The sequence below is a fragment of the Tupaia chinensis genome, unplaced genomic scaffold (assembly GCF_000334495.1).
Source record: "Tupaia chinensis unplaced genomic scaffold, TupChi_1.0 Scaffold000303_1, whole genome shotgun sequence".
Lineage (NCBI taxonomy): Eukaryota > Metazoa > Chordata > Mammalia > Scandentia > Tupaiidae > Tupaia > Tupaia belangeri.
In genome coordinates, this window is record NW_006159793.1 from 1,330,703 (window position 1) to 1,346,899 (window position 16,197).

The window sequence follows — 16,197 nt, forward strand, 5'->3', positions numbered from 1 at the left end:
TCTCTCTATCCTTTTGCTCAAGGAAAAAACAGATATATAAACATAAAAAAAAAAAAAAAACCTTGAATCTGGGTCTTTGCTCCCCACACTATCCCACTGGCTCCCAGCACCCACTTGTATTTACTATGCCTGACCAATCCCCAAATATTGGCCAACCATCTTAATATTCAAATTTGAACTTGGAGAAAGCGTGATTGGTGAATATAAAGTTTAGTAATTGCCCACTAGTTAGGCCAAGAAAACAGACAACATTCATTCCACAGATCAGTGTTGAATGCTGAGCAGAACAAGATAGCATCGTGTTCCTCAGCTGGGGAGCAGCTTAATGCTGTGCCGAAAGTGGACACACTTGCTTGTGGGGAAGTCAGCCACTGCATGGTGAAGTAACTCCAGCAGCCCTTTGTAGAGGCCAGCACAAAGAGGAACTGAGTCTCTTGCCAACAGCCAGTGCCAACCGACCAGCCAGGTGAGTAAGCTACTCAAGAAGCAGATCCTCCAGTTCCAGTGAAGCTACACCTGAATTCCTAACCCACGGCATAATAAATAGTGGAGATAACCATTTTTTTTTTAATCATTTGCTAAGCCATTAGCTTTATTTTTTAGGTTTTTGTCATAGGGCATGTGAGTTTACTAGAGTGAGACAGAGAGAGAAACAGAGAAAGAGAGACAGTAAGAGGGAAAGTGACAAATCACCCCCCAAGGGAGTATTGGCCACACCACAATCCCATCTTCTCCATTATCCCTCTGAGATCTGACACACACACACGTGCCTAGTGTGATTTTCAAGCCGCCAGGTCTGAGACTCAAACTGCAGTTGACCACGTAGGAGTCGAGCAGTGCTTGAACCACCACGTCACCTGCTGATCTCAAGCCATTAACTTTTAGGGAAATATGCTACATCAAAATGTATAACGTTTTATACTCTCAAACAGTATATTTAATATTAGTAAAACTTCTTGTTCTTAGTGTGGGCAAACCAGCCAGTATTTGTGTTTCTTCTTCTTCTTCTTCTTTTTAATAATACACCAGAGGGTGTATGTACTTGACAGAGAGAGACAGAGAGAGAGGGTAAGGGTGAAAGCACCCCCAGTGGGACATGATCATACTGCAATCCCTTCTCCATTTCTGCATCCTATTGGAATTTGAGGCATGCACACACCGCATGTTTCTCATGCTGCTGGGCCTGGAGTTTGAACCACAGTTGGCCATGTGGGATCTGGCTCCCTTAACCACCAAGCCATGGGGCTAGCCCAATCATTTTGTTTATTTAAACCCCTAATCCACCTAGAATTTGTGCCATTTCTTTTTTTAAGTTTGTTTATTTACTTCTTGAGAGAGAGAGTCATCTCAGACAGGGTATTCACGACCACAATCCAGCCCCAACCTCAGCCAGCCAGGATTATGGGAATGTACACCCACAGCATGTACAGGGAGATGCCAGGACACAAAGACCTTCCCATGTGGTTTCAGCATCATCGAGCATTGTGTTACCACAGCTCCACCTTGGCTGGCCTTCGTGTCATTTATTTTTGAGGAACGGATAATGTTTCTTTTTTCTCCCATATGGGTAAGCATTCTATACCAGCATACTTGATTTAAAAGACCATTCTGGGGCTGGCAGGTGGCACAGTGGTTAAGGGCACTGACTCCCATGTGGCTAACCATGGTTTGAGCCATGGACCTGGTAGCTCGCTCTCTCTCCTCTCTCTCTCTAACTTTGCCCCTCTCTGGTCAAATTAAAATAAGCAAATAAATACATTTAAATAAAATAATTATTTTTAAAAAAAGACCATTCCGGGACCAGCAGTTAGTGTAATGGCTATGTCGCTGGATTCTCATGTAGTCGACCTCAGTTCGAGTCCCGGACCCAGTGGCTTAAAACTCACGCCAGGCGCGTGTGCGTGCGTGCCCAAGATCCCAAGAGGAGAATGGAGGAGAAGGGATTGCGGTGTGGCCATCCCCCCTGGGGGGTGCTTTCTGTCTCTATGTCTCTCTCTGTCTGTCTGGCGAGCGCACGCGCCCTATAGCAAAAAAAAAAAAAAAAAAAAAAAAAAAAAAAAACCTCACCAAAAAAAAAAAGAACCAGAGAATCATCCTTTGAACACAAGAATGACAGGGAATAGAGAATACTTAGAAATTGAGGAACTTGAGGCAATTTCTCATCCTCAACCAGTAAAAGAAAAGTCTGACAACTTGCTTCTCTGAGTGATAGATGATTATTATAATTTAGTCTGGTGATCAGGGTTAGTTCAGGAGGGTCCATCACACCCTCTGCTTGAGAACTGAGTTGGTATACCGGCATTTGATGAGGAGGACAAAATAACTCTGAGAAAACAGACAAGGTGTGGTTGTCTCACAGAGCTTGACAGCAGCCTCATGAAGTCCACAATTAGGTTGAGAAAGAACCATGTTTCAAGAGAGAACAGAGGGTGTGGTTCTTGGTACTTGGAGACGATTCAAAGAGATTAAAAGGCAACTAAGCTTTTGAGAATGTTCTGCTTATCAAAAAAGTACAAGACTATACTGAAAAATTTTGGGACTGCTCAAGTCTGAAAATAATCTTTTGAGTCCAGCTACCTGCAGGAAGATGAGAGCATTATTTCTTTTTTATTTTCCTTGTTAGATAAAAATCACAGGAAGCCAGTATTTTGGACTAAGTGCCTGCACTAGGTACTGATAGATAAAATGGAAAATCAATATGGAGTCACTCTTGTCTCTGTCACCAACCCAAACCTGTTACCAGACCTTCTGAGAAATCAGGGAGAGAGATAACAGCCTCAGTTCCCAAACAGAACAGTTTCGGTCAGCATGAAAATGAAGTTCTCTTTTTTAATCCTCGCACAAAAGAAGCAACCTATGGGGAGGAGGTGTCTTCCAAAAGTTCATGGAAAATGAATGTTACCAAAGAACTGCATGTATGGGACCAGCTGGTGGCATCATGGTTATGTTACTGGACTCCCACATAGTCGACCATGGTTCGAGTCAGACTTGGTAGCTTAAACTCATGCCAGGTGTGTGTGTGTGTACATGCCCAAGATCCTGAGAGAAGAATGGAGGAGAAGGGATTGTGGCGTGGCCATCCCTCCCCAATACTGGGATGATTTCTTGCTTTCTGTCTCTCTGTCTTTCCAACAAGCACACACAGCCTACAGCAAAACTCTCTCTAAAAAAAACCGACTTTAAAAAAAATTCTAACCAAAAAAAAAAAAAAAAAAAAAAAATTTAAACCTGCATGGATTTCAAAATTGTTTTGCACCAAAATAAACTTGTGCTTTAATTCCATTTTTCCATGAATTAAAAAAAAATCCTCTTGGGAACCAGCAGTTAGCGTAATGGCTATGTTGCTGGACTCCCACGTAGTCGACCGTGGTTCGCATCCCGGACCTGGTGGCTTAAAACTCACGCCGGGGCGCGTGTGCGTGCGTGCCCAAGATCCCGAGAGGAGAATGGAGGAGAAGGGATTGCGGCATGACCATCCCCCCTGGCAGGTGATTTCTCGCTTTCTGTCTCTATGTCTCTGTCTGTCTGGCGAGCGCATACGCCCTATAGCGAAAACCTCTCAAAAAAAAAAAAATCCTCTTGTATTGTCCTGTTTTCAGCTTACGAGGAAAGTAACTTTGAAATGACCAATCTAATTTTGTTCTTTTGATTCTGCTTTCTTCAGCCCTCATCTGTCTACACAGCAAACTCTTCCACTCAACTCACTGGAATACCTTTAGGATGAAGTGTTGCCTGACTTGATTCCCAAATAAAGCTAATTAGTCTTTAAAGGGGCGAGCAGTGGCGCAGCTGTGATGTAACTAGACTTACATGGGAAGGGCTGTGCGTCCATGTCCTGGGACCTCCCTGAGCACACCAGGTGTGCGTGTGATTCGGGTTGCTGGGACTGAGATGGATAGCAACGTGAGGACCAGGCTGGGTATACTGTATTTCTCTCTCTCCTTCTCACAGAAGAAATAAATAAATGAACTTTAAAAAAAAGGGGGGGAGGGAACAAGACTGTGAGGCAGGAGAAAGCTAGCAAATGGAAGCGGGTAAGGGGCTGGAGCACCTGCACATGTGACTAGATAGAAAAACCCCATCAGGCAGAAAATTCCCCACCCAAGGTAACGTAGGCAAGACATTAGTGGGGATGTCGAGCTGATTAAGCCACATTTAATATAGCCAATGACATAAATCAGTGGGGCCAGCCACATGTGAAACTAGCCACATTTGATAGAGCCAATAAGATGAAAACCATCAGTAGGTCCGGTCAGTGATTGACCCTCACAAATTAGGTTAAAAATGATAAAGCCGGCAGAATACACCTGCCAGGGCATTCTGAGCCACTCTGTACGCTCAGGCCTGCTCCTACCTCTCAGGAGTGCACTTTCACTTTTACTTAATGAACTACCTTTCCTGTCCCCATTGACCGACTTTAAAAAAAATTCTAACCAAAAAAAAAAAAAAAAAAAAAAAATTTAAACCTGCATGGATTTCAAAATTGTTTTGCACCAAAATAAACTTGTGCTTTAATTCCATTTTTCCATGAATTAAAAAAAAATCCTCTTGGGAACCAGCAGTTAGCGTAATGGCTATGTTGCTGGACTCCCACGTAGTCGACCGTGGTTCGCATCCCGGACCTGGTGGCTTAAAACTCACGCCGGGGCGCATGTGCGTGTGTGCCCAAGATCCCGAGAGGAGAATGGAGGAGAAGGGATTGCGGCATGACCTCCCCTGGGGTGTGATTTCTCGCTTTCTGTCTCTATGTCTCTGTCTGTCTGGCGAGCGCATACGCCCTATAGCGAAAACCTCTCAAAAAAAAAAAAATCCTCTTGTATTGTCCTGTTTTCAGCTTACGAGGAAAGTAACTTTGAAATGACCAATCTAATTTTGTTCTTTTGATTCTGCTTTCTTCAGCCCTCATCTGTCTACACAGCAAACTCTTCCACTCAACTCACTGGAATACCTTTAGGATGAAGTGTTGCCTGACTTGATTCCCAAATAAAGCTAATTAGTCTTTAAAGGGGCGAGCAGTGGCGCAGCTGTGATGTAACTAGACTTACATGGGAAGGGCCGTGCGTCCATGTCCTGGGACCTCCCTGAGCACACCAGGTGTGCGTGTGATTCGGGTTGCTGGGACTGAGATGGATAGCAACGTGAGGACCAGGCTGGGTGTACTGTATTTCTCTCTCTCCTTCTCACAGAAGAAATAAATAAATGAACTTTAAAAAAAAGGGGGGGAGGGAACAAGACTGTGAGGCAGGAGAAAGCTAGCAAATGGAAGCGGGTAAGGGGCTGGAGCACCTGCACATGTGACTAGATAGAAAAACCCCATCAGGCAGAAAATTCCCCACCCAAGGTAACGTAGGCAAGACATTAGTGGGGATGTCGAGCTGATTAAGCCACATTTAATATAGCCAATGACATAAATCAGTGGGGCCAGCCACATGTGAAACTAGCCACATTTGATAGAGCCAATAAGATGAAAACCATCAGTAGGTCCGGTCAGTGATTGACCCTCACAAATTAGGTTAAAAATGATAAAGCCGGCAGAATACACCTGCCAGGGCATTCTGAGCCACTCTGTACGCTCAGGCCTGCTCCTACCTCTCAGGAGTGCACTTTCACTTTTACTTAATGAACTACCTTTCCTGTCCCCATTGTCATGTTTCATTCCATTCTTTGTCCAAAACACCAAGAACCTGGATATCATCACAGAAGCCATCCTACAACAATGGTTCAATGTAAGGATCATTTATTTCTAAGAACTATTTTATTTCACTTTCTTTCTTTCCTTCTCTCTCTCTCTCTCTCTCTTTCTTTCTTCTTTCTCTTTATTTATTTCTTTGACGAGAGAAGGACAGAATGAGAGAAAGAGAGAGAGAGAGAAAGCAAGCCACCAGGTCCAGGGCTCAAACCGCGGTCAGCCATTTGGGATTTCAGCATCCTCAATCACCATGCCACCTGCTGGCCCCTAAGGATCATTTTTTGTTTGTTTACTTTTATTTTCATGAGAGAGAGATACGGAGTTCAGCATCCTCAATCACCATGCCACCTGCTGGCCCCTAAGGATCATTTTTTGTTTGTTTACTTTTTTTTCATGAGAGATACAGAACCCCTAACAAGGTCTTGATGCCATGACCCATGCCCAGCCCCCGCCAGCCCAGATCGTGGGCAAGTGAGTGCCTGGCACTCAGGGAGGTCTCTGAACTTGAACTAGGAACCACGGCAGAGCATTCACTTTACTGCTGCACCCCCATCCGGCTTCAGTCTTGTCTTTTGAAAATCCTTGGTCACATACGGACGAGGACAAAAGAGGCTAAGCTTTGCTTAGGGGCTAAGTCACTTCCTTTGCCTTTCTGCTTTTGCTTTGCCCCCTTCAAAGGCCCCAGAAGGAGCTCCACAGAAAACAGTTGACTATAGATGGGAAACTGAGGCCCAGAGAGGGTACTTATTGACACTGAATGTGGACTGGAACTCAGGGCACCAGACTCACACTCACACTCACACTCGGAGGCTCTGGTCATGGCTCTTCCTCTATCTGGGCCTCATTTCTCCCTCTGCATGAGTCTCTCCGCCCTTCCACACTGTCTCCTTACTGCTCAGATCAGGTGTGCGGCCTGGTTGGGTTTGCTTAGTGTTGTCTTGGAATAAATATCTTAATGGATGTTGATAACGGGCCTGCAATTCTGCATATTTTGAGATAAAACTTACGGAATTACTTTGATGTCTTCTTTGCCATGCAGGATGTAGTCAATGACCTTGTAGAAGTTAATTTCCTAGAAAAAGAGATAGAAAAAGTATGCTTTCATACTTTCACAATGAGAACCAGAACTTCAGTAGGAGTGTGTCCATGAAACAGACCTTTTCTTTACTCTCATATGCCCCGTGTTTTTTTCCCTCAGGAAGCACCAAGCCTGATCATAACTCCTCCAAGGACGCCCCCTGGCTGCCTTCTGGTGCTCACTGTCCTCAGCTAGCTGTCAGGATTCAGAGTGCTCCTCCTTGGAACCAGTTCACAGTGGCCAGGCAAGGGGCTGGATCTGGGGCCAGAAAGAGGGATGGGAAGATCTGGAGGTGAGTTCAAGAAAATAGAGATGAAGATTGCAGCTACCATGAAGAGAGAGGAGGAGGTGGGAAGAAGGCTCCTGCCCATTAGAATCATAGTCCACCTGCCATTCCCCACGTGGGGCCCACTGCCACATGCATGGCCCCCTTGTTTCCTCACACCTACCACCCACCTACTCTCTTTGCTGTGTCATTGCTTCCAGACCTGCCTTCACAATCATGTCTCCTGGCTCCAGACTAACTTTCCACCCCTTCCATCTCTCCCACCTCTTTAAGTAGATTAAATCTCCCATTCTCTTCATGTCGATCTGTTCAGTTATACTTCTCCCAAGTGTGCAGCTAGGTATTGGGAGGTGACTGCATTCTCCTGGTTCTCCAGGGAAAATCCCATGACCTTAGCAGATGCTCTGCATGCCCAAGTGTGATGGGCAGGTTAGCAACTATCTTACCAAGAGCAACACTGAAACCCAGAGAGAGGAAAGGACTTACATATAGTAAGGCAGTGAGTGGGAACCAGAATAGGTCCCTGATTCCCAGCTCAGTGCTCTTTGTGCTGTGTCACTCCTGGGTAATCGCTGGGAACAGTATATTCCTACCTGCATCATGATCAACTATGGACAGAATGGGGTGATGCAGTGTGGTCCCAGGACCAGTGCTAGTCTGCAAACTACCTGTTACCATGCCACGAGGAGATAAAAACAGGTTACGAGTCACAGTTTGGAAATTTTTGGAACAATTTGGCTGAATGAGGTTAGGTCTATTGAATATGATTTTTTTCTTTGTTTGTTTTAAATTTTTGGCATAGGGTACGTGCACTAGCACATAGAGAGAGGGAGAAAGTGAGAAATCCCTCCCTCAACGGGGGATGACCATGCCATGATTCCGTCTCCATTCTCCCCTCAGAATTTTGGACATGTAAGTAATCATGCCTGATGTGCTTTTCAAGCTGCAGGGTCCGGAATTCAAACTGCAGAGTTGGCCATGCAGGATCCAAAGCTTTAACCACCACACCATTTGCTGGCCTGAAACTAATTTATTTTTTTGTGGGGGGAGACTTTTACTGTAGGGCACATGCACTCAGAAGCAACAGAGAGACAGAAAGCAAGAAATCACCTCCCAGGAGGGCTGGCCACACCACAATCTCTTCTTCTCCATTCCCCTTTTGGGATTTTAGACATGCGCATGCACACACGTGTCCCACATAAGTTTGAAGTCACCAGGTCCAGGATTTAAATCATGGTCAACCAGGTGGGAATTCAGTGATGTAACTGCTATACCATCTGCTAGTCCCCTGTATCTCATTTTTAAAGGAGGGCCTTATATTTTGTCTATCTTTATAAAATTTTATATTTCTAGTAGTGTGTTTTTATTATATTTCAAAAAGTATCAGTTCGAAATGGATCAGAGGAAAGAAATAAACTAATTGTTCTTCTGAGAAATATTTTGAAGAATATGGTCTTAGAGATTTCAACGCAGATACCTGGGCCCTACCCCAAGCTTTCTGACTCCAAACCTCTTATAAAGAGGAATTCCTAATCCAGTCAAGGGTGTCGGAAGCCGGGTTGGTTGACAGATCAGCAATGATGACCCTCCTCAAACTCATGAGGGGAGAAAGTCTGTTCCTCCGAGCCCTGCACTGGGGCAGCAGCGGTGATGGAACATTTCCAGGAGTCAGAGTTCGGATAAAACGAGGCAGATCCCAGAACAGCTTGAATGGTACAGGCTGCTCCAGAGGGAGTGAGCTCCTGAGGGTTGGAAACATCCAAAGGGGGACCAGACCAATCCAGTGGCATGATGACTGATTGAACCAAGGCTAGAGTGAGAGCAAACATACAAGTGCTCTAGTCTTGGCCCTGCTCTCTTACTCTCTGAGCCTCTGTTTCCCCTGCTGGAACATCAGCTTGGTGCTGTGCATTTGCTTGTCTGTTACTGCCACTAAGCTGCAGAGCTTTTCCCCAAAGCAAGCATGGGACTTACTCATAGGAAGTTCGTCAGTGGAAGCAGAGTTGTGTACACAGAGACCCAGCTCTCTTTCTTCTCTCACCCCCGTTCTTGTCCGTCTCCTCCCCCATTAACCCCTGGTCAAGGCAGCTACAATGGAACTCCAGGGTTTTAGGGACACTTGTGGGAGAAAACAAAACAAAACAACCAAACAAAAAAAAAAAACTAGAATAGATAATCCCTAAGTCCTTCCCAGCTATGATTCTAAGATTGGGGTTGAATAGGCAGCAATACCTCTCACAGACTAAAATGCTATATATAGTCTTTGACCTGAGAATTCCATATGTGGTAATGGGTCCTATAGATACACTCCTCCCAAATATGGGTAAAAGCATTGTTTACCCCATCCAGAGATCTCAGCCGGGTCCAGGACTCAAACCTCCCAGTCAGCCAGGTGGGATCCAGCAGCTTTCATCACCAGGCCACTGGCTGGCCCTATAAACAATTATTTTTAAAAAATTATTTTTAAAGGGCCAGCTGGTGTGTATTGGTGAATGCAGCTGGTCCCACATGGTTGACTACGATTTGAGTCCCGGGTCTGATGACTTGAAAAAGCTACCAGGTATGGGACCAGCAGATGGCGTAATGGTTACATCACTAGACACCCACATAGTCAACCATGATTTGAGTCCCGGACCCAGTGACTTAAAACTCAGGCTGGGTACATGTGCGTGCAGGCCCAAGATCCCGAGAGGAGAATGGAGGAGAAGGAATTGTGGTGTGGCCAGGGGTGATTTCTTGCTCTCTCTCTCTCTCTCTCTCTCTGGCAAGTGCACATGCCCTATAGCAAAAAAGAAAACTCTTTAAAAAAGAAAAGGAAAGAAAAGAAAAAAGATTGTGAGGCATGTATACATGTGAGTTCCCAAAATTCTGAAAGAAGAAATGGAGATGGGATTATGGCATGGCCATCCCCCCCACCAGGGGGCTTTCTCTCTCTCTCTTTCTCTCTCTCTCTTTCTCTCTTGTGAGCACACATACCCTCTATCATATCAGAAAAAGAATAATCAACATCTTAAAATGGTCAAGTTGTGTCCTATAGGTGGTTCTAAGGAGCCAAGGTAGCCGCATTCTCGGCTGTGACTTTGGTAAACCTGTTTTCACCTCAGAGAGCACAGAGGTAGCATTCCAGGACACCTTTTGTGTTTCAGGGCCATCTGTCCTTGGCCTGTGCCACTCATGGTAGTCCTAGGTAAGCTTGGGGCTTCCTGGGGCTGGCAGGTTGCCCTATCCAGGGGTTGCCAGGAGACTCGTTAGAAAAGTTAAGAATGGATTTTTGTGAAGACCCCAGGAAAATCACTTTGCTTTCACAAAAAGGAACAAAAAGGTCAGTGTGTGCTAGGTAAATAGGGTTTTTTCCACACTCCATAGTGCAGTCAGGTTGCCTTCAAGGCCACATTCATGTGTGAATTCACCGGTCCCTAGAAAACCCAGAGTACCCATCAAGAGCACCTTTGTTACCTTCCATCCGAGCAGCTGACACGTAACACAAGGGTCTTTGAAACAGCCCCAGATATAGCTGCAGCCAATCATGGCCCATGGACAATACCAGCTTTTAAATGAGTGTGATTTTTTTTCCACGAATCCTAGCTAGCTTATGTAACATTGTAACACACACACACACAGGCCGTTTTGTTTTTACAAGGTGATGAAATGTGCTGTAGGTGCTGTGGGGGCGCTTTAGACCTCAGGCTTGGGGAGGTTAATTGGTCAGAATCCAGACAAAAGCTGTGTTTCTTTGTAAAACCTTTTTGCTATAGAGCACGTGCACTCACCAGAGACAGAGAAAGAGAGAGAAAGAGGGAAAGTGAGAAAGCAGCCCCCAGGGGAGATGACTACATCTCAGTCCCTTCACCATTATCCTCTTGGGATTTGGGGCACGCACGCGTATGCACCCAGCGTGCTCTTCAAGTTGCCGGATCCAGGACTTGAACAGTGCAGTCTGCTGCTGGACCCAGCCTATTCAGCCACACCACCTGATGGCCCCTCAGTAACTGTATCTCTAGTATGAACATGGCAGGTAAAATGTGAGAGCAGAGCTGGAAGGGATGCCTGTGATGAGGATTACCAGGGAGAGAAAATATCCTGTGTTTAAACTGGAATTTGAATCTCAAGTTCTTCAGCTGCCTAAGGTGGAAAATGAGCCTCCTTTATAAACTTGTTAAGAAAAATAAATGACATGACCAGGTGAGGTGTCCTGAAGGCAGTGAGGCCCACTCCAGGAAGCTGTGATCATGTATCGAAGTGCCTACTGTGTGTCTGCATAGGACTCGCTTTAGTTACCAAGGCCCTGCTTGGTTACCCTGGCATTATAGACGAGAAAGGTGAGGCTTATAGAGGCTTCCCAAGACCACACACCTAGATGGTGGGGCAAAGATCAGAACTCAGTCTTCTCCCTTTAAGCCCTAGCCTGGAGTGTGCTCATCACTTCAGTGAAACCAGCATTTCTTGAATTGGTCAAATGGGTGATGGCTCTTCCTGATCTGGTACTCAGTAAGAAAATGTCCTGTTCAGTTCAGTCTCAACGACTCGGCACTCGAGGGGAAGAGCCAGATGAGTTACCGCCTAACATTTCTCCGGTTATCCTGGAGTTGGAGACGTCTGACTATCGAAGCACCTGAGGAAGCTAGGGTTAACTGAAGTTGATAGAGTCCGAAAGCTGTGATGATCTCTATTCCAGTTTCTCAAATTCTAACTTTCCGGAAGGTGTAAGTTCAGCCTTTATATATGAACTGAGAAAAAGTTTAATGATAGTGTGTCGAGCGCGCCAACATGAAAGACCGTACTTAGAAAAGTGCACTTCACAAGGGACGGTGTCCCCAAATACCGTTTCTCATAGCAACATATGATGCCATCCCTGAAACTCAGATCTGAAGTAAAATCTTGAAATTGTGTGACAAAGGAGAAATTTTCAACTGGATGACAACAGGTTAGAGAGGTTATTTTGGATAAAGTTCAACAGAATATAGATTCCAGTGTTGAAATCTTTTCTGGTGTGTATGTGAAACTCACAGGCTCACAGGCAGGGGTGTTAACTTTGAATCCCCAGAGTTTGAATTACTAAGGCTAAATAAAGTCTTAGTGATCTCTCTCTCTCTCTCACTCTCTCTCTCTCTCACACACACACCCAGTAGGCCCTTTATTCTGGGCAAGGTCAAGGTCTCTCACTCTCTCTCTCTCTCACTCTCTCTCTCTCTCACACACACACCCAGTAGGCCCTTTATTCTGGGCAAGGCTAAGGCTGACTGAGTGGAATCAGGTCTTCCAGCAGAAACTGACAGGCTGTTTCACATATTTACACAGACTAAAATTTCGTATGGAAAGGACACTGACCAAAACCCAGGGCTGGGCAAGACCCCGCTTCGTACTGATCCTGTGAGGCCATTCAGTCATCCCACGGGTTCATAGGTCATTGAGTGCCGAAGCTGTTTACCCTGAATCATATCTACACCCCCAATCCTAACATTTCAGACTCTCAGAAGTCATTAGGCCTCATCTTTATAGCAAGGCAATAGGATGAGATCAGAGACTGAAACCCAAATGCCTAGAGGGGCTAATACAAAGAAATAGGAATGAGAACAGGGGACCAGATAGGCATAAGAGGAAGTGGTGGGGACCATGACAAACTACAGAACTCAGGCCCTGTTCCAAGAGGCAGCTGTTAGTCAGCCCCAGGCATTATTTATTTTGCAGGATTGTGGGTCTAACTTTGACTGAACTTTCACTTTTTTTTTTTTTTTTTAGATTTTTTTTGGGGCATAGAGTGTGTATACTCGCCCAAGAGAGACAAAGAGAGACATAGAGAGGGAAAGTGAGAAATTACTCCCCAGGAAGATAGCCACACTGCAATCCATTCTCCTCCATTCTTCTCTTGGGGTTTTTGGCACCCAAACACACATGCTGGGCTTGTTTTTTCAAATCACTGGGTCAGGATTTGAACTGAGGACTTGGCCATGTAGGAGCTAGCACCTTAATCACCATACCATTTACTAGCCTGAGCTTTCACTTTTTCAAAAGAAACTGAGATTCCTGGGGACCAGCAGGTGGCGTGGTGATTAATGTACTGGACACTCCCACATGGTCAACCACAGTTCGAGTCCCTGACCTGGTGGCTTGTTTTCTCATTTTCTCTCTCTCTGGTCAAATTAAAACAAAAAAAACAAAAAACAAAAATGGACAAATAAATAAAATTTAAAAAAATAGAAACTGAGATTCCAAATATTTATGGATTACTTCAGTTATTAAGTATTACCAATTCAAAAAATCATAAATGTTACCAATTCAAAAGAGTTCAAACAAAAAAGAAAAAAAATTGAACTTATGCAGCCAAACAAGTGTATTGTGGCCGGTGTATATGTAAAGCTCACAGGCTCACAGGCAAGGGTGTTAATTTTGATTTCCCAGAGTTTAAATTAAGGCTAATTAAGGTCTTAGAATTCACACACACACACACACACACACACACACACACACACATACACACACACAGTAGGCCCTTTATTCTGGGCAGGGTTAAGGTTGACTGGGTGGAATTGTGGCCATAATTGGCCTTCTGACTACCAATTTTTATATTCTAGATTTGATGTGAAAGTCTTTTTCAAGCTTTAATTATCTACAATTCTAAATTCATGCTAAATGAATCCTTGCAGATTGCTTGATCTCTCTTGGGCTCCTTTCTTGTCTGTGGAATGAAGATAGTGATTCTGCTTGGTCTACACTAGCAGGTTACAATGAAACTCCAGCAAGATATTAAAAATATTTGCAAGGACCACCAAGTCACATGCTGGTTAAGATGCTGGATTCCCATATGGCTGACCATTGTTTGAGTCCCAGACCTGGCAGTTTGCTTTCTCACTTTCCCTCTCTCTCTCTGTGTCTTTCTTTGGTCAAATAAAAATAATAATAATAAGGACCAATATATGGCAAAATGGTTACATCACTGGACTCCCACATAGTTGACTATAGTTGGAGTCCCGGACCTGGAGCTTAAAATTCACCCTGGACATGTGTGCACAATATCCTGAGAAGAGAATGGAGGAGAAGGGATTGTGGTGTGGCCATCTCTCCTGGGGGGTGATTTCTCTCTGTCTCTCTGTCTCTCTCTGTCTCTCTGGTGAGTGCACATGTCCTATGGCAAAAATCTCTCTCAAAAAATAATAATAAATAAAATTAAATAAAATAATTTTTTAAAGGAAAAACACTGCAAATGACAATGTGAGGAATTATTATAATTTCAAGGCAGACAACCTAACTCAGAGAAGATAAATACGTATGTGATAAAGAAATCTTCTTCAGGGCTGGCACAGTGATTAATGGTTGAAGGAGCCAGGTACCACACAGCCCACTGCAGTACAAATCCTGACCCTTGCAGCTTGAAAAACAAGCAGTGCCTATGTGCCCCAAATCCAGACAGGATGGAAAAATAGAGGAGAAGGGATTGTGGTATGTCTGTGCCCCATAGGGGGAGCACATACACCCTCTAGCAATAAGAGAGAGAGAAGAAAACAGAAAGGAAGGAAGGAAGGAAGGAAGGAAGGAAGGTTCTTTAGCAAGGTCTACTTTGTCTTGCATTTGGATTTTATTAAACATTTTTTCATATGGAAAAGACCAGAAAGAAACCTACCCTTCCATCTGGAGTCCTGGGACCAGTATAGGGTGGAGCCTCACCCATCAGAACTGGCCACACATCAAAAAATTCCTAGGATTGAAAAAGACAGTAATTACATGGTTTGAGAATGGATCAAGAAAAAGAGATTAAGAAAAGAGGTCCCACCTACGTGAGTCATCTCTCCCTGAGATTTGGAAGGTCAGAAGAGCTCACTGAAACCTAAGCTTGAAGAGGCTAGAGTTAGGGGATAATCACATCTGCCCTTCAAAATGTTGATGAAGGGCCCTTGGGACCAGCAGTTAGCGTAATGGCTATGTCGCTGGACACCCACGTAGTCGACCGTGGTTCGCATCCCGGACCCGGTGGCTTAAAACACACTGGGCGCGTGTGCGCATGTGCCCAAGATCCCGAGAGGAGAATGGAGGAGAGGGGATTGCGGCGTGGCCATCCCCCCTGGGGGGTGATTTCCTCACTTTCTATCTCTCTGTCTCTCTCTGTCTGTCTGGCAAGCACACGCGCCCTATAGCAAAAACCTCTCCAAAAAAAAGAAAAAAAGAATGTTGATGAAGGGTCCTGACTAACCGTTAAACAAAACCACGGCAGGTGGCCTGGGGTACCTTCAATGCTGCTACAACATAAGAGGAAAAGTGGGGTCTAAGAAATTTTCCTTAAGGACATGCTAAGTGTATGACCAAGGGGTTAGCTAAAACAACATCCCTTGCTGGATCATGTACAGCAGTGAAATACTAGAAACAAGCCAAGTGTCCAACAAGAGGGGACTATTCAGTCAATTAAGGCACATCCAAAACAGTAAAGAAAGGAGAGTATTAATGCTGGAAGAGCCTAGAAGAATGAATATGCTGGACTAGCACCTCGTGTGGCCACATGCTGAGTGGTTCTGAAGTGACTCTAGAGGGTGAGGCATATCTATGACCTCTCCCCTCTTCGTTCTCTCCTCCTCCTCCTATTTTGTTTTATTCAAGTTTTTAATCTCTTTTACAGACAGGGTCTTGCTGTCACAATCCTCCTGCCTTGGCCTCCCCACCGAACATGGACACGTGCCACCACGTGCACTTCTGTTTCAGACAAGGTCTCATAAATTGCCCAGGCCAGCCTCGGGCTCCCCATTCTCTTGTCTCACCCTTCTGAGTCACTGGGGTTATAGGCTCAAACCACTGCTCCCAGACTTTAGGTTAGATTGAGAATCAAAGCTGGGCCTCGCATGTCGTCCCAGCCTTCAGAGCAGAGTCTTGGCAATGTACACCATAGCAGCTGGGCTTTTCTGTCTTCCTCCAGCCCTCCAGTTTCTTAGGACCCTGGGCATGTGCACATGCCTAGCATGTTAGGGGTTTACCAGGCCAGGGAACTGAACCTGCAGTAGCCATATGGCTTCCAGCACTTAGTCCAGTTCAGTGACTGCACCACCTAGACTGGGCCTTTCTTTTTTTCTTAACATCTTTATTGCTAAATTTGGGAGCCTTTGGACAAAATCTCAGGTCTCTTCCAGCCCCAGATTCTGAAATTCATTTATTTATTCAACC

General features: G+C 44.9%; 1 protein-coding gene across 1 annotated transcript in view; it reads right to left on the reverse strand.

Moving 5' to 3' along the window:
• Positions 1-16,197, reverse strand: part of PDE6A (phosphodiesterase 6A) — an 81,368-nt gene that overhangs the window by 45,789 nt on the left and 19,382 nt on the right. Inside the window, exons 5-6 of the mRNA XM_006150879.3 lie at positions 14,672-14,746; positions 6,697-6,761 (exon numbers count right to left, since the gene is read on the reverse strand). Coding sequence (XP_006150941.1) covers positions 6,697-6,761; positions 14,672-14,746 — 140 coding nt within the window. The remainder of the gene's footprint in view (positions 1-6,696; positions 6,762-14,671; positions 14,747-16,197) is intronic.